Here is an 18,916-nt window from a genome sequence, read left to right as displayed (position 1 = left end):
TTTATTTATATTTCCCCGCCTCTCCCAGATGGATCCAGGCGGGACTACAGTCAACTAAAATACATACATCAATAGGTAAAATACATCTTAAAAACACATCAATAGAATTAATACAATTAACCCGTCGTCAGAAAGTGCCCTCTTAATGCCTCCAGGGAGGTAATAAGACCGATTTCTTCTGGAAGACCATTCCACAATTTCAGAGCAGCTACTGTAAAGGCTCTCTAGGAAGTCGAAATAAGCCTGGTTGACTGGTATTCTAGCACATTCTTCCCAGTTATTCTAAGAGTGTGGGGCAGATTGTGTAGAGAGAGGCGTTCCCACAAGTAATCGGGCCCAAGCCATGTAGGGCTTTGAAGGTAATAACCAACACCTTGTATTGTGCCCAGAAGCTCATCGGCAGCCAGTGGAGAGATTTTAGAACAGGTGTTACGTGGTCAAACCTGGACGAACCGGTGACCAATCTGGCTGTCGCATTTTGAACCGGTTGAAACTTCCGAACTTGGTACAAGGGTAGCCCCATGTATAAAGAGTAGGCAAGAGTATTTTCCACTTGGAAAATAGTATCTGTAAAAGTAAAGGGAGTTGCTTTGTATTGTGAACCACATGGTCTTCACACTGTTGTGTAGCTCCTAACAATCCCCACCATTGGCTATGCTAGCTAGGACTGTTGGGAGCTGTAGTCCAATAATATCCTATTCCCACCTCACTTTAGCAAGCATGAGAGCTCTGTGTTGTATAAGAGATATAATACCTCAGTATGTTCTTGGATGAATGACAAGTGCACTCTGTGAAAATGGGAGGGAACACAAGTTAACTTCCAAACTGGCGTTTTGGGAAGTTGTTACAAATCCTCTCATATAGACACATGGTAAATATTTCATACTTCAACTGGTGAGCATAGCAAAAGCATAAAGACACTTCCGTCTCCAGAGTTAGCTGCCATTCTCACATTTGAATGTGTCACAAGTTGTGATATGTGCTTGATGGAAATAGGAGCTATTTGCTAGACTTCTCCAGTACATAAAAGATTAAGAAACTTTGTCGTAGGGGGAAGTGCTTTCTCAAAGTTATAATATCCCACTCTTTCAGTATTCTTCCAAGAAAGAGTAGTTTCTTCCCCGATAGTAACCTGTGTTGGTCCCTGATAGTAGCAATTTGTACTAAAAAAATATTGGCGAAGGAACTCCTGTGAGCGAGTTAAAATGTACTTTCTAACTAAAGCTACGAAATTCGGTGCACATGTCAACTGTCCCAGAGGCCTCTGTGTTTCCATGTCTTAAGATTCTCAGTAGTGGGAGTGGCAGCTTTGAGTCTGTTCCCATTTAGATTCAAAGCTTTTATTCCAGCTGAACAGCGACTCTTCAGATTGCCTTAAGTCCTGATTTTGGGGGGAAAGGTGCAGATGATTTTGAAATAGGAATTGTCTTCTGCCCAAGATACTTTCCCCATTTGTTAGACTCCCAACAGCTGTAGCAAAGGAGACTAGTTCACAGGAAGAAGGAGAGTGAAGGAATAAAGCACAGCTGCACACTTGGTCATCCCATTTTGTTGCTGCTGTGTGTAAGCTGCAGGATGCCAGAAGTTGAATTATGCTCCTGTGTTTTTAAGCGGGAAGGGCGACTTCTTCATGCAGGACAGCATTTTTCCACATTATAAGATGAAAGTCCATAAAAAGAGGGTCTCTTTTTTCATGAGGCATATATTGAAATAGGTTGGCTTTTATATTGTGGTTGAAGAATGGGTTTTGCTGCCTGCATTGGTAAGAAAGGAATCTTTCAGATAGGAAGGAAACTTCCTGTCCTGTTTGCTCAGTAGATGGTTGTTAGTATTTTTACAGGGGCTTTCAAGGTTGCACGGATCATCAGTTCTATATCCTTATTCATAGTTCTAGCTGCCTGTGAAGAAGATAAAAGCTTGTCACGCAGCGGTTGAGAGAGTGAGGCAGTACGCTTTTAGAGACAAGTGCACATGGAAAAGTGTGTGTTTCCATTTATGGTGGGGAGAGAAGAAGGCGTTCTCCCTGAAAAAAGCTGCCAACAGCTAGTAGGCGTTGATTAGATTTCTCAGTATCTGCACTAAAGTATCTCCCCTCTAGGTATGGACAGAATTGCCAGCTGGCTTTGTCAGAGGCATAAGGAATTGATTTCCTGCTGTCGCTGGGAGAAGAGAAGTGAGCACCCTTTCACCTCTGAACTAGGGCCATGTACTTAATGTTTAGGCTATAATCCTGGTGTGAGTCTTTACCTGGGTGTCAGCCCCATTGAAGATAGTGGCCCTTTATTTCAAGTAAATATGCATGGTATTGCAGGGCAGGTGTTTGAAAGATTCTCTGCCTTTGTTTGGGACCTTCCAGTGTTTCCTGAGATCAGATAGATCAAGGAGTGCTTTCTTCAGTCATTTCTGTAGTAGTTGCAGTTGAAGAGGCCTCTCTGGCATATGAATTGTGAAATCTTAAATAGATTTAAGGGGTGGCGGTGTCTGGATTTCTGGTAATAATTCAAAGGAGAGGCATGAGAGAAAAATAGGAGCATCTTTAAAACTAATTATGGGGTAGATTCCCCATCTCAGTGTATTAAGACTTTCCCTCTGATAGCATGCAAAGTGGAGGGGAACATTGACATTGCAAAGCGTGTGATCAGCTTTTTGCAGACCGTGGGCTGTGCAGCTGTCTGCTTTTGATGCTGCTTTCAGAAGCTGGTTGCAGGAAGTAATGTTTCTTTTCCACTTTTTAAAGAAACCGGTAACGCTGTGCAAATGGTGTGTGGCTGGCGTCTCTGGATGATCTACCCTTTACGGATTGCTTGAGTGAGGATGAAACTTCGTTCTTAGTGGTTTCCTTTCTGAAATGAATCTGTTGCATAGTTCTTGACAGACTAACAAAGGCTTTGGTGTAAAGGTATTCATTCTGTAGAAAGGCACAGAAATGTCCCACAGTTTGCCTTTGGGATCATTCTGGATGCTCCCACGGATCCCCAGTACAGTATAAAGACCTTCTTTCTATAGTGAGTTCTCTGTACTTCACATAGACCTCACAGGGGCATTCTCATTTTGTGTTAAGCACAAGCTATCATGTCCCCTCCCTATATCCTCTTGCATATTCAGAGGTCATACAAGGGTGTGTGTATGTGTGTGTGTGGAGAGAGGAAGGGGCTATTGTCTCTCATTTCATACCAGCCTTTGTGCAGAGGAGAAGTGTGACTACTTTGCTGGTTTTTACTTTTCTCATTACTAGTGCAAAGTGACCATTTCTTGCTTTGTTCCTGACGTTAAGAGTGTTGGAAACAGCAAGAAGCTGTTATGCTAGTTTGACTTTTCCCAAACACTCAGTGGAATGGAAGGATAAGGGCGGCTGCATTCACACTGCAGAAATAATCTGGTTTGACACTGCTTTGACTGCCATAATAATAATAATAATAATAATAATAATAATAATAATAATAATAGGATTTATTTATACTGTATACCGCCCAATCACTGGGAATCCAAGCGGTTTACAACAGAAGGGATAATAGAATGTTCCCTGCCCTCAGGCTTACAGTCTAAAAGACACGACACAAAAGGAGAAGGGAATGGTGAGGGGAAAGGGGATCAGGTCCAGCAGTTATTCCTGGACCAAGGTAGATGGACTGGAGGGAGGGCTCATCTTCTTCAGGCTGGCCCTTGATGGAGCTGGGCCAGCCTATTCTCTCCCTCACATGCCACAAGATGACAGTTATGGAGGGAGGGCTTTGGCTAAATGCTGTGGAATTCTGGGAGTTGTTGTGGGCCCAGAGTGGAGCTTTGCTCTGGTGCTACAACAAACAATTCCCAGAATTCCACAGCATTTAGCTATGGCAGTTGAAGCAGTGTTGAACTAGATTATTCCCACGGTGTGGATGCAGCCATGGTCACTCTTCCTGAATGGTCTGTGTGCCCCAGAGGAGTTGGAAGAGGTGGAACTACTGTCTTTGGTTGCTTATGAAGACCAGCCAGATATTTTTGATTCCATCATATCTCATAATAATATATATCTGAAACCAAAAATGTTGAAAAAAAGACAAATAAAGCAATAAAATGTATTAATACTAACCGTGAGAGTGAGTATGATATACAGTAATAAGAGTCCTTATGTCCTCCCCCCAAATGATAATACTCCCAAACCACTGGAATTGAGGCTGTGGGCCATTTTTCTACATACTCCACCTTTCTTAGACTCAATCACTTCACTTCACCTTTCTTAGATGCAGGCAGGCCTAAAAATATAAATGTGGCATCTAAAATGCAGCAAGAGGTGCATAAATATGGAAATGACAGCTAAGGGATGGGATGCAAAGATAACAGGCTTCTGGTGGCCCCATATAATACCTGCATTGTCTCCAATGTTGCCTCAATGAAATCTGATACCACATCCCACACTACCAGAAGTGTATACTTCACTTGCTAAAATGGGGATTCCCAGTACGTACGTAATGGTTATTGTTAATCAGAAGACCATTTTAAATGCCACCTGGCAAGAGCTGATAAAAATTAGCATTGTACGAGCAATTGTATTTTCCGTTACCATGGATGGATGCAAGAGCTGGACAGTTAAGAAAATGGTCAAAAAGATAATAAATTCATATGTGATGTGGTGCTGGAGAAGAGTGCTGAGGATGCTGTGGGCAGCAAAAGGAACAAATACATGTGTCCCAGAACAGATCAAGCCTGAAATTTCCATGGAGGCAAAGATGAATAAACTGAGGCTGTCATACCTTGGCCATATCATGAGAAGGCAGGACTCATTGGAAAGGACAACAATGTTAGGAAAGATGGAGGGAAGTAGAAACAAGAAGACCACATGCTGTGGACTCTTAAGAAGGTCACAGGTATGAATCTGCAAGAATTTAGAATAACAGTGGAGGATAGGGAGTCTTGGAGATGTCTCATCTACAGGGTCACCATAAGTGGAGATCAACGTGAGGGTGGTTAACAACAGCAAGAAGAGCTGATGCCAGTGATCACCTTTGTATGGTTGCTGGTGGTTTTGCCTTTATTGTTGGCCATCCCATGATATTGGAGACTCTTTTCCTTGGATTTTGTTGTTATGCTTTATGTTTAGCACATTCCATTAGCATTGTGTTTTTTTTAAAACTGCTTCTGTAGTGAATGTTGCTGGATTGATAACACAGAATAGGTTACTTTAAGGAAAAGAGATTCCACCTCAACATTAGGAGGAACTTCCTGACAGTAAGGGCTCACCTAAATGAATTGAAAATTTCTTCAAAAATTCGTTTCACTCTTACTGATATGACAGAACAGGATCATAGAATCCTAGAGTTGGAAGAGACCCGAGGCCCATCCAGTCCAACCCGCTGCCATGCAGGAACTCTTAGTCAGTACCCCCAACAGATGGCCATCCAGCCTCTGTTTAAAGACCTCCAAGGAAGGAGACTCCATTGCTCTCTGAGGCAGCAGCATCTTCCACTGTTGAACAGCCCTTACTGCCAGGAAGATTCTCCTAATGTTTAGATGGAATCTCTTTTCCTGGAGCTTGCATCCATTCCTCCGCATCTTAGTCTCTGGAGCAGCAGAAAATAAGTTTGCTCCCTCCTCAATATGACAACCCTTCAAATATTTATACAGGGATGTCATATCACCTCTTAAACTTCTCTTCTCCAAGCTAAACATCCCCAGCTCCCTAAGGTGTTCCTCATAGGGCATGGTTTCAAGACCCTTAGGTTTGCCATTTTAATCGCCCTCCTTTGGACATGCTCCAGTTTCTCAGCATCCTTTTTGAATTGTGGCACACAGAACTGGACACAGGATTATTCCAGGTGAGGCCTGATCAAAGCAGAATAGAGTGGCACTATTACTTCCCTTGATCTAGACACTATACTTCTATTGATGCAGCCTAAATCACATTGGCCTTTTTAGCTACCGCATCACACTGTTGACTCATGTTCAACTTGTGTTCTACTTGGACTCCTAGATCCTGGGTTTTGATTGTTCTGAGTAGAATTTCCAATTCTTCCCCCTTCTCTTAAGAGAGAACAGCAGGGCTGGCTCCTTCACGGAGATGCTTCCTTCTGCACTTTAGAGCTGGGAAAGATAATCTTTGTGGGTCAAGCACTTTACTAATGTACCTGGTATACTCAGCTGTTGTTTAGCCTTTGCCACATATCAGCACCTTTCAAAGGACAGTAAACTGATGGCAAGAGCACAGGGGAAGATTACAGGAATATAGTCTCTTCCTGCTCTGCACTGCCTTGCCCTTGAAAATACAGTAGTGAGAATTGATCCGATGATGTGTCTGAGCTCATTTCCCCCAGTTCTTGTTGCTTTTTTAATGCCACAGCCATTCATCTGTTGGATGAGACTTGGTGTCCCTTCATCTGAGAGTGAAATGTCTTGTGGCCCCAGTTTTACCTCAGTCACCCCTTGTTTCAAGGCCTGCTCAGATCCCCAGAGCATATTTTCTATTTCTGCTTTGTTGTTGGCTCAGCCTTTGGTTGGATTATGTACTTAGAGGCTTTCTTGGCCCTGCACCTGGTTTGTGGGTTGCTTCTTGAGCTGACTGTAAATCCATTCAGAGGAGATCTTTATTTACGGTTAAGCTTTGTATATTCCTCCTCATAATTTTTGAAGTGCTAGTACATCAGTTGTCGGAGTACTTTTTGTATCCCCTGAGGGCATTGATGCTTTCTAGCTGTGTGGGTTGTATGGAAGGGACTTTAAATACACAGAGTGGGAATGATACTCAATTCGTGCCAAGGTCAGACTGCTAATCTTGTAGAAAATTAATTGGAGGAGAAGCAGGCCAGGATTCCAAGGTGTCTTGGTCAGCATAAACTAGATGTATTTTCAGGCAGCACCCGAAGTGCGTATCCTCTTGTGCATTGATCAGAGAACTACTTCAGATGGAGGCTTTTTTCAAGGGTAATATGTGACTTGATAAGAGGAATGCCAGCGTGGTGCAGTGGCTTGAGCATTGGATTATAACTCTGGAAAACAGAGGTTGAATCTCTGGAAAACAGGTTAAATGGAACCCCATTGGGTTGCTTTGGGCAAGTCACACGAGGATGGCATTGGTAAAGCCCCTCTGAAGAAGCTTGCCAAGAAAACCCTGTGATAGGTTCACCTTAGGGTTGCCATAAGGTGGAAATGTCTTAAAGGCATACAACAACAACAACAACATGTGCAAACAAGCTTGTAAAATGTGGGCTAGACAAAGTAACTGTTAAATGGATCTGTAATTGGTTGACCAGCTGAACCCAAAGGGTGCTCAACAATGGCTCCTTTTCATCATGGAGAGAAGTGACCAGTGGGGTCCCACAGGGCTCTGTCCTGGGCCCAGTGCTATTCAACATCTTTATCAACGACTTGGATGACAGAATTGGAAGCATTCTTATCAAATTTGCAGATGACACCAAATTAGAAGGAATAGCTAATAGCCCAGAGGACAGGATCAAGATTCAAAATGACCTGAATAGACTAGAAAGCTGGGCCAAAGCTAACAAAATGAAATTCAACACAGAGAAATGTAAGGTACTGCACTTAGGGCAGAAAAATGAAATGCACAGATATAGGATTATGGGGGACACCTGGCTGAATGAAACTACATGTGAAAGGGATCTGGGAGTCCAAATAGACCACAAGTTGAAGATGAGTGAACAGTGTGATGCGGCAGCTAAAAAGGCCAATGCAATTTTAGGCTGCATCAATAAAAGTATAGTGTCTAGATCAAGAGAAGTAATAGTGCCACTGTATTCTGCTCTGGTCAGGCCCCACCTAGAATATTGTGTCCAGTTCTGGGCACCACAATTCAGAAAGGACATTGAGAAACTGGAGTGTGTCCAAAGGAGGGCGACTAAAATGGTGAAGGGCCTGGAAACCATGAAGCCCTATGAGGAACGACTGAGGGAGCTGGGGATGTTTAGTCTGGAGAAGAGAAGGTTAAGAGGTGATATGATAGCCCTGTTTAAATACAGTGCTCCCTCGGGTTACGAATTTAATTCGTTCCACCGCTCCGTTCGTAACCCGAGTAATTTTGCAACCAGAAAAGGGCTTTCCGTTAGCGCTGGAAAGCCGCGCGTTTCAATTTCGTGCCGAAAAAATTCGTAACCCGAAAAAAACATCGTAACCCGGAACAGTTTTTTCCAATCTAACTTTTTCGTAACCCGGAAATTTCGTAACGCGGTCAATTCGTATCCCGGGGTACCACTGTATGTGAAAGGATGTCATGTTGAGGAGGGAGCAAGCTTGTTTTCTGCTGCTCCAGAGAACAGGACCCGGAACAGTGGATGCAAGCTACAGGAAGAGAGATTCCACCTCAACATTAGGAAGAACTTCCTGACAGTAAGGGCTGTCTGACAGTGGAACAAACTCCCGCGGAGTGTAGTGGAATCTCCTTCCTTGGAGGTCTTTAAACAGAGGCTAGATGGCCATCTGTTGGGGATGCTTTGATTGGATTTCCTGCATGGCAGGGGGTTGGACTGGATGGCCCTTGCGGTCTCTTCCAACTCTATGATTCTGTGATTCTCTGAAGATGCCAGCTGCAGATGCCAGCGAAAAGTCAAACAAACTTTTCTAGAACTTGGCCATATAGCCTGAAAAAAACACAAAAAACTATAGTTCCTAGTTTTTCACATCTGTTCTGTTCCATCAATGGAACAGTGGGAATGTTGTGGCCCTTCAGGTGCTGTTGGACTCTTGACTTCCATCAGCTGCAGTCAACATGGTCAGTGGTCAGAGATGGTGTGAGATGGGCCACCGTCTCTCCATCCCCTTGCATATTTTGAGTAGTCCTTAGAACAGGGCTCCCTAATTCATGTGAACTATATGAGAGGAGGAGAAATAGAAGCAGTCATAATGCAATAGCATCCATAAACAGAGTTTAGAGTCTTGTAGCCTTACAGCTCCATTCTCAGCAGTAACCATGAATTCATGGTATAGTTTTAATTGTTTGCAGTATAATTCAGCAGTGCTAAAGTATATTATTGGGTGTTAGGAAGGCATGTGAAAAAAGAGATCTGGGCTCCAAAGAAAAGATAGCTCATCTTTGTCAGTTGCAATTGTTTGTTTCTCTAGGAAGCATTGACAATTCCATCGTCTCTAAAGGCTTATTCCTTATGACCAGATACATTGACTGAACTAGGTTGATATTGATGTATTTTACTTAGCAGAGTAAATGGGATTCTTATTTATAGCTCAACTTTCTCCCAACATAGGGACTCAAGATAGCTTACAACAGTGTTAAAAGCAGATGCAACTAAAATAACTGATCAAAAATTAAAGAAATGTCATGTGAAAATTAAAGAAGTACCATATTTATGATGTGAAATGATATTTGCTATTGACATCGATCATTTAAACAAGAGAACACAATTTAAAAAACTTAACAATAACGATAAAAATACAGCATACACCCCTGTTAATAGACTCTTCCCCACAACCTTCCTCCATCAGAGCCTGTGCCCCATGTGAATCCTGTGTCATCCATTGCTGTGATTGTAGGAAGTTTTTTGGTGTCTTGGGATCTGTTCCCAAGGATCTCCTGTATCTCAGGGTGCTTGGTGCTTAGTCTCATTGAATGTGGCAATGCACTTGAATGTGGACTTGCATAGATATGGCCATGCACTTGGAGTGTTATGTTTGAAGTTCAGAACTAGTAGCTTTGTTGAAAGGTTAAGCTCTTTCAATTTCTGGTTGAATATTGTGGACTTTAGTTTATATGCTCAACCTGGGATGTTTTGTCTTTTCAGGTGCTGGAAAATTACTCGGATGGACCCATGACCCCAAAACAGATCTTGCAGGTCATAGAAACAGAGGGCCTAAAGGAAATGAGGTCAGTTGTGATCTTCTATCAGGATCAAAGTGTGAGGTGGGATGAAACTGGGTTCATTGTTTTCCCAACCCACTTCTTCCATTGCCTTTCAAAAGTCTAAATTTAGTTAGGAAATGCCTTTCTGTGATCCTTTAGCTTCAGCTGGTGGATTCCCTGATTTTTTTAGAAAGAGAGAGAGATGTGCCCGTAGTTGCAGTTATGGTGTTTTTCTTTAATATGCCAATTGCCAGCAACAGACATGCTGTACTTCACCTGCCTGTGTTCTCAAGGTAGTTTGGATCTAACCTTGGCAAATACACCCTCATCCCCAACAACCAGCAACTCTCTCCTTAAATGTTCACATTGCAAACAGTTTGAAAACGGGAAGTCCCCCCCCCCCCTTTTGTTCCCAGTGCATGAAACTGTCCCCACTATAGTTCTCTCAGTCCCAATACCATCGCAAGCATGATTGGTGGGGATACAGGAGAGGGCCTTCTCGATGGCTTCCCTTAGACTCTGGAACTCCCTTCGCAGAGTAGAATGGTTTTTAAGTGCTTTTCTCTTTTTAAATTGTTTTCTATCTTTAAACAAATGTTCTGTTTTAATATTGTAATGGTTTAATTCCATTTTAATTGTCACTATTGTAAGTTTTTAATTGTACAATGCGCCCGTGTTATGCGCCGGAAAAGCCTTTCATGTGTCCCAGAAGAAGTAATGGGGCATGCACCCGTGCCGTGTGCACTCCATTGCACCATGGGCATGAGCCCCATTACTTCTAATGCGGCTTGAACACACTTGGATTTCCCCTTACACGAGGGGATCTGGAATGGATCCCCTGCGTAAGGGGAGGGCCCACTGTACTGTGTTTTTAGACAGTATGCTGCTTCGAGTCCCAATTTTGGGGGGAAAGTGGGGTACAAATAAATATAGTAATAGTGCTTTACACCGGACACAAGGGAATATCACAATCATGGAAGGGGACTAGCTGACAGTGATTCTTTTTGCTTCCACATCTTGAGTTTGGAAGCAAACTATGTGCTCTTTAAGGTTCTTGCACATATCAAAGGACTCAGGATGTAGTGGCTTCAACAGGGACTAAAAATAGAGCCACTGAAGCCAGAATGTACTGGACCCCTCTGGTTCTGAACCCAGTGATGGAGAGGGTTGCACACAGAAATAGTAGACCAGGATAAATAGGCTTAAATGCCTCTTTCAAGTAGCAAATCAAATTATAGTGGCAGACCCTTCCCCAACCTGACTTACAGTGCCTTGGCAAATTCAGCAAAATCAGTAAAATCTGTTAGTCAGTAAAATCAGTGAGTAGAGTGATCCTGTAGCACCTTTGAGACTAACTGAAACTGAGTGCCTTGGGGAAGCATTCAAGCCCCCATCCATTGACTTTTCTGTGTGGCAGTCTGGAATTGAAATGAATTCCATTTGCACTGGGTGTACACAAGATAACCAGGACTCCAAAGGTGCAAAAGATAAATGAAACAACAGCAACAACAAGCTGGCACTGATTATTAAGTAGGTAGTCAGTATTCAGTAGCCTTCCCCCAATTCTGTACTGGGCAGAATTACCTTTGGCACCTTGCACACCTGAATCCTGTGATCTTGACCTTTTTTTCCTGGGAAAACTTCTCCAAGCTTTGTCAGGTTGGATGGGAATTATTGGCAGACAGCAACTTTCAAGTCTTGCCACAGATTCTCAGTTGGGTTGACATTTCGGCTTTGACTGGAGTGTTCTAAGGCATTCACCTTTTTGTTCTGACCACTCCATTGTTATTTTGGCTGTATGTTTAGGGTCATTTTCCTGCTGGAAGGTCAGTCTTAACCTCAGGTCCAAGTCCCTTGCAGATTGAAACAGATTTTGCTCTAGAATTGGCTCCATCCATTTTTCACTGAATACTGGCCAGTTTCCCAAGGAAAAGCAACCACACAACATCACTGTGGGGATGGGGTTCTCAGGGCAGTAAGCTCTATTTAATGCATGCAGCACTATAGTTTTGGTTTCAACAGAGCAGATTCCCCCCCCCCCCCACACACACACATGTTTGCAGTGTCTTGAGTGCACTTTAAAAAAAAAGCTGCAAGTGGGCTTTGATCCAACTCTGAGAAGAGTCTGGGTGATAGTTCTCCCATAGACAGTTTCTTCCGTCTTGGCTGCATATCTCTCCAGCTCCTTCTGACTTAATGCCTTTTTTACCCAGTTATCTCTTAATTGACAGTCTTGTCTAAAGTAGAATTGTGGTTGCACCATAAGTCTCCCCAATTTGTAACAATGGATTTAATGATGCACTGGCATCAGTTGAGATGTTTTTTATAACCCAACAACAAATTGGTGTTATTCAGACTCGCTTTGATAGCTCTTTGTGATGTTGTTTGTTTAGGTATGCTCTCCAACAAACTCTGGGGCTTTCCAGAAACAGATGCATTTCATCGGAGATCATATGGCACGGGAATTGCACTCAGGTGGTCTCCATTCAGCTATCCATGCGATTTCTGGAGGCAGTGGGTTGCACAAAGGCTGATTTAGGCATACCACAGTGAAGAGAATGTTTTTGCAAGCTTTAAGTGTTAGATTGTCTTTGTTTGCATCACAATTAGACTATTTTGCAACTTCTCAAAGTTGAGTTATAAGAGCAGTGGGAAATGGAAGAAGAGGGAGCTACATCTCTGTCTTCCGGGAGAAGGAATTCCACGGAGAATGCTGTTCGGAGGGGAAGGCTCTTGAGGCTACATCTCTAAAAACAGTAGTGTATTAAATGCAAAAAACACATTCTCCTTTTTAAAGAGCATAAGAAAAGGCTGAGCTGGATCAGACCACAGGTCTGTCTAGGCCAGCATTCTGTTTGCGCAGGAGCCAGCCAAGGGAAACCCAAAAGTGTGACATGAGTGCAATAGCGCCCTCACCTTTACCCACAACTGATTTAAAACCATGTGCTGCCTCTGAGAATAAATCTTCTTCACGATTTGGACCCTCTGATAGCCCCAATTTTTCTTATGTCCTCTTAAAGCTGTCCGTCGTGGTGACCATTACAACCTCTTGTGGTAGGGAACAGTTTAACTGTATACTTTGTGGTAAAGTACATACTTTTCCCATCAATGAAAGGTTGCACATCCTGAGATGGGTTGCTTCTCCATCTTGCCTCGATAGGCAGGAATGGTCTGGACCTTTGACAAGTGCCCTCTAGTGAGAGCAATCGCTGGTAAAGTGAGTCTTCATTCCTGCCTTGAGCAGGTGAAGTACTTTTATTGGTCATGAATCTCCCAGCCATTCAACACCAGTGGGCAAGCATTGGTTTTTTGTATTACAAGAGGAAGAGAAAAGCTTGTCATGATTCCCCACACCGTGAATAATTTCGTATGTCCTGTGGTGTCTCCTTTTTTTTCTGAGCCAACTTTCTGAAAACTTTCCTCATAAGTGAGTTGCTCCAGCCTCTCAGTCATTCTGTTTGCCTTTTTCTGGAGCGTTCCAGCTCTACAATATACTTGTTAAAGCACGGGGACCAAAACCATGTATAGGCTAATTCCAGCGTGATAGCAGTCACTGGCAAACACAGCCACCTCACTGTTCATCTCCAACTTCAGACCATTTGTGAAGAGATTTAAGGGACTGGTCAAGATACAGACCCATCCATCCGCTGCTGAAAACTCACTCCTTATTTTTTCTTCCTTTCTCTCCATTACCTAGTTTTGCATTAATAACAGGATCTTCCTCTCAGCCATGACTGCTGAACTATATTCAGGAGTCTTTTTGCTAAAGGACTTTGTCAAAAACGTTTGGAAGTCCAGGTAAACTGTATCTACCAGATTACTATTGTCCATATTCAAAGGGCACTTTGGGTGGTCAGCTTTTGCTTATTTAGCAGAATAGCTCTGTAGGCAGAGTACTGCAGCTCTGTTTGTTTTAGCAACTGAGGCCTTGTAGGTTCATCTTGCTTTAAGTTGTCAGTAGTCAAATTTATTCCAAGTGCTTTGGTTACAGATATAAACAAACTACAGAGTAAGATATTATCCTATTCAAAAGTTTGTTTTGTTGTTTTGTTTTGGTGCTCTTTATTTGTTTATCCTGAGTAATTTTTATCTAAATAAGAGGAGCCAGTGAGAGGCTTTACGACAAAGGTCAGCATGGATTTTGGGGTTCTACCTACCTCATGAAACAGTGAGGTTTTGCACATGAGTCATTTCTGAAACAAAAATGCATGGTTCTGTGGCTGGCAATCTCCCTTCAATATTCCTTTAGGATTTAAACAGGAAAAGAAGTTCCTATAACTAGTCAAAGGTGGCAGGTGTTTTTTTTCATACTGCATATCCATAGAAGTCGCTTAGATTATCTTAGTGGTAGACAAAGGAATTCTTGAAGAAATGGTCCAGTAAACAAATTTTACCCACCCTCCACCCTCCACCCCCTTTCCAGGCTTCCTTTTTCATAAGTTGAAATGCAAAACATCTTGAGGATTTATATCCAAGACTTAAAAACATGCTTCAGAGGAGCTTTCAGTTCTGTTTTTATTAACCATGCCTCATCCTTTGATTTAGAGTTTTCTTCTGGTGCCCAGATACAATGGTGTCTGCAGTAATGCAGAAGTATGTGGAATAAAGGATGTGGCTTGGAGGTTTTCACCAGAAGTTTCCCGAGAATAATTTGTTTTTGTTTTATTTATATACCGCTATTCCAAAGATCATAGCGGTGAACAGCAAGTAAGCTAATTAGCAAGGAAGCTAATTTGCCCCCAACAGTCTGGGTACTCATTTTAGCTCCCTCCTCGGAAGGATGCAAGCCTGAGTCGAGCTTGGGCCCTTTTGCTGGTCTTGAACTCGCAACCTTGTGGTTTCGAGTGAATGGCTGCAGTACAGGCATTTACCCACTGCGCCACCAGGGCTACTAGGAAAAAACCAAAGGGCACAGTTGTAGAATCTGGGCTTTTCTCAGTGATGGAGGATGTGAGATCTTTTCCCAGGAACTCTACAATCCACTACTACTATCCACTCTACTACCCACACAACAATCCACTACTACCCACAAAATGCATTGGGATGTATAGTCATTATTATAGCCAAAGCATGGCACCACCTACTGTGGTCTGTTTCCACCCAGTAGGCGTGTACATCATTCCCATTGGTTCTCCTTGTTCATCCTACAATTAGTGATTTCATCATCTCAGCCTTGACCACTTAACAATTGTCAGGTGTGTCCAGTTATTCACTATGCACTTGTCCTTGGCACTCTGGACTTGTTAATTGTATTACCATTCACACCTGTGTGGTTCTCCATTGGCTTCTGCTGAGTCACTCTGACTCTCACATACAAGTTTTATTTCTCTTACTGTATAACCCATGTGGCTTTTTCCTTAACAGTTATATAGTGGACTTTCTGCACTTTTGCATGCTAAAACTGTACTTGAGAATTCTTTTTGTAAAAGGTGTCTTAGCCAAATTAGTGAAAATTACTTGTCAAGACAAACAATTGAGGCAAATAGCACATGGCATATTTTATTTTAAAAATGTGTTATATGAGTGTATTTTAATGGTTTTTTTAGGCGCATTACAGACAGCCCCTTTGGGGCGGCCTGTAGGCGCTCCTCTCCCCGCCGGATCGGGGCCCCACTGGCCAGAACGGCAGCCTCTGGGGCCCGATCCGCCGCTTTCCAGGCTGCGAAGAAGCAGCAAAAGGCTGCTTCCCCACGGCCTGGAAAGGGGTGTCCTTGGGGCTTCATGCCCCAAGGACACCTGGTGGCGGCGGGAAAGAGGAGAAAGTTCTCCCTTGCGTCGCTGGCGCAGCCATCTAAAAGCTGCGCCAGTGACACAAATCACGGAAGGAGCTCCGTTTCGGAGCTCCTTCGTGTGCTGCGAAAAGGGCGCTCTAGGCGCCCTGCGTGGCGCAAAGACGTCATGGCCACGCCACCCCATTTGGAGGCGGTGTGTTCGTGATGTCGTAATGGCGGCCCCCATGTGGAATGGGCACCGCCATTTTGGACGTGCTGAGTGCGTATTAGGGTTGGGGGCATCCCTTTCTAATCCTAGTACGTGCTCCTCGTGTACTAGGATGCCCGTCTGTAACGGGCCATAGTATTGTATTTTAAGTGTTGGGTTTTATATATTTTCTTTTTAAATTGTGTTTTATATTTTACATGTTGTACCCCAACTCGAGCCTTGAGGAGAAGCGGGAAAGAACTAAAATTTATTATATTACTGATAATATAACTCAGATATACTTCCTGCCCACCAGTATAAATGTCTGTTTTGAGAGGGTCCATCCCATGCATCTGATGAAATAGACTGAGTCTACTAAAGCGTATGCTTCAAACCTCTTTGTCTTCACTAGTCTTAAAGGTGCTACAAGATAGCTTTGTGTACTCAAACATTTGGTTCGATCACAATTGTTCTGAGTGAGGAGGATGACAAAAAGAATGTGGCCTTTGTCATATCAAGGCAGTTTGAAAGTCTGCTGGCAGCCTTGATGTGGTGATGGAGTACCAGCATTTGCCACAGTTTTTTCACTGATGACAAAGCAGTGTGTCTGAGCCCATAGGTGTAGTTACGCCTGTTTTTTCCTTTAGTGGCACATCCCCTCTGGCCTGCTTGAATGCCATGCTGCACTCCAATTCAAGGAGCTGTGACGGCCTTTTTTACAAACTCCCAGGGCGGATCAGCCTCTTCACTCTCAAGGTAAGATCAGATTGCTCTTCCTCCAGTCCAGCGATTGGGTGAAGGTTTAGCTGACTGTTGAATATTGGATGAGCTTTACTACATGGCACATGATAGCATCACAAGTCTTTCTTGTACATGCTCATAGTCTAAGTTCTGTGAATGTATCTCAACTTGCCATTCATCTTGCTTGGTAAAAACAGAATGTGATGTGGTGTCCAAGCGTTCACCCCAAAAGACCCATCCTAATGTGTTTAAGCATTTGACAGTTGTTGTTTTTCATAGCAGCTAACCAAAGTTATGTTTACCCAGACACTGGGGTAGCCCTGGTTTTGTAGTATCCACACAGTTCTTCACTTTGGCTCACAAGTGGGGAAAACATTCGAACTCTGCTTTGTTTTGCTAGAAGGATGCTGTCCAGTGGTCACGCAACCTCTCTGCACCTGAAGGAGAAGAGCTGGATGATGCAGCTGATGCCGAAAGCAGTGGGTCCAATGAAGCTGCCAGCACTGTGAGTGGGGATAATGATGGTAAGTGTCTGCCTGCCCAAATCTTCAGCTGCTTGTTTCATCCATGGATGTTCATGGCATGATTTTTCCTTCCCAGTATCTCTAGATGAAACTTCTTCAAACGCCTCTTGTTCCACTGAGCCTCAGAGCAGGAGTGGGTCTGCTGTACGGGAAAGCCATAGAGCAACTTCACAGGTAGGAAGCGAAACATCATAGTATGTGAGACTGGTTTAGAATTGGGGAAGTGATTTCCACTTGTTTCACTTTCTCATATACCTTGTATTTGTAAATGGCTCTGAAAGTACTGCCAATGGTCTTTTAAATAAAAGAAGAAATAAAAAGTGATCTTAATAGGGACCAAGGGAATAGAAGGGGAAAGCTGAATCCATGTTGCATTTTTGGATTGTGCTATGAAGTTGTACCTTTAGCAGGGGTCACAGATAGAATTGGGACCTTCAGGAAGTCTGTGATTGGGCAGTGCTGGGCGGGTGGGAATCATGTTTAATTAGCTTACTGTAGCTCTGCTCAGCCGAAATACAAAATGGTGGAGGTAGATCAGTGCTATTCAAAGCTATGGTTCCTGGCAGGTTCCCAGAAAAGAAGAAACAACTGCAGGAATGGGCATCAGTATGGTGACAGTTGAGAACCAGTGTGGTGTAGAGAACCAGTGTGTTGTAGTGGTTTGAGCACTGGACTATGACTCTAGAGACCCACTGTCATGGAAACCACTTTGGGAAATACACACATTCAGCCCCAGAAAACCCATGATAGGTTCACCTTAGGGTTGCCATAAGTCAGAAGTGACCTGAAGGCACACAGCAACAAATGATGACAATTCCTGGGGGAAAAGTAATTGCCACTCCCCACATCAGATAATCTGAGAAGGACTGGATTCCACATGTTGCATAGAAAGAGCACACAAGCCAGCTTTTTCAGCTGATGTCTATCCATATTCTTGCTGTAAACATCTAAGGATGGCAATTTGATAACTCAGCCAAGTATCTTTTTCCACTATTGACTTGACCATCATAATTCAAACAGGAGTACCACTGGTTTTATGGGCCCTTGGGCAAGATCCTTGTTATGGTTTAGAGAAATCTGACTAGTTCCAGGAATGAGCTGTTGTCTTCATTGCTGAGCTGACATCTGGCATTGCGAATGACTTTGCTAAGTGAAGAAAATTGAAGCCTCTGGCCCTTTGCCAAGAAGAGAGACTGCTTGTCCTTTTAGAATACATCAATATTTTCCTACCATTGTGCTCTTTTTGATCTTTTCTGAAACACAGGCAAACAAACAGAAGAAGAAGACGGGCGTGATGCTTCCCCGTGTAGTTCTGACTCCTCTGAAAGTAAATGGTGCTCATATGGAAACTTCATCAGGTGAGCAAGATTCCTCTCCCCTCTCCCTATTGTGTGCATTTCCTCTTGCCCTTGGCCCATCCAGTTCCATCCACAGCAGCACTGATCGAGATTTCTGAAGTACTTAAACCTGCCAATTCTCTTAAATAGTTTGCTGTTCTGTTTTTAAAATTCTGTGTTAAAATATGTGGCTTCCTAGAATGTTTGATTTAAAATAAAGTTTTTGCCCCTCTGTTTTGGGATCACATCCCTGATGTAACTTAACACAGTTCTTAACAAACTACAACAGGAGAAGGGAAAAAAACAAGTGAAAGCGTTGCTCTTTTGTAAAAGTAAAAGACCTAGTTTTTTCCAATTGTAGGCAGTAGGTGTAGAGTCTTGTTTTGCGAGAGCCTCCTTCAAATCCTTACACATCTGGGGAAAACCTTGAGCAGCTTTTTGTTTTGTCTCTCTTGTGTGCTTGTCAATACAGGTTGAGTATCCCTTATCTGGAATTCCTAAATCTGAAATACTCCAAAATTGTCCACATGGGTGACTGAGATAGTGACACCTTTGCTTTCTGATGATCAATGTACACAGAATTTGTTTCATGCTCAGAATTATTAAAAATATTG

The 18,916-nt window shown here is 43.1% G+C and overlaps 1 protein-coding gene across 1 annotated transcript in view; it reads left to right on the top strand.

Moving 5' to 3' along the window:
- Positions 1–18,916, top strand: part of LOC121928830 (polycomb group protein ASXL1-like) — a 34,477-nt gene extending 15,561 nt beyond the window's left edge. The window contains exons 2-6 of the mRNA XM_042464064.1: positions 9,723–9,805; positions 16,348–16,456; positions 16,842–16,965; positions 17,042–17,139; positions 18,230–18,916. Coding sequence (XP_042319998.1) covers positions 9,723–9,805; positions 16,348–16,456; positions 16,842–16,965; positions 17,042–17,139; positions 18,230–18,421 — 606 coding nt within the window. The 3' untranslated portion in view covers positions 18,422–18,916. The remainder of the gene's footprint in view (positions 1–9,722; positions 9,806–16,347; positions 16,457–16,841; positions 16,966–17,041; positions 17,140–18,229) is intronic.

The sequence above is a fragment of the Sceloporus undulatus genome, chromosome 4 (genome assembly GCF_019175285.1).
Source record: "Sceloporus undulatus isolate JIND9_A2432 ecotype Alabama chromosome 4, SceUnd_v1.1, whole genome shotgun sequence".
NCBI lineage: Eukaryota > Metazoa > Chordata > Lepidosauria > Squamata > Phrynosomatidae > Sceloporus > Sceloporus undulatus.
Note: the sequence above shows the minus strand (reverse complement) of the source record. Positions and strands in the feature narration are given on the sequence as shown.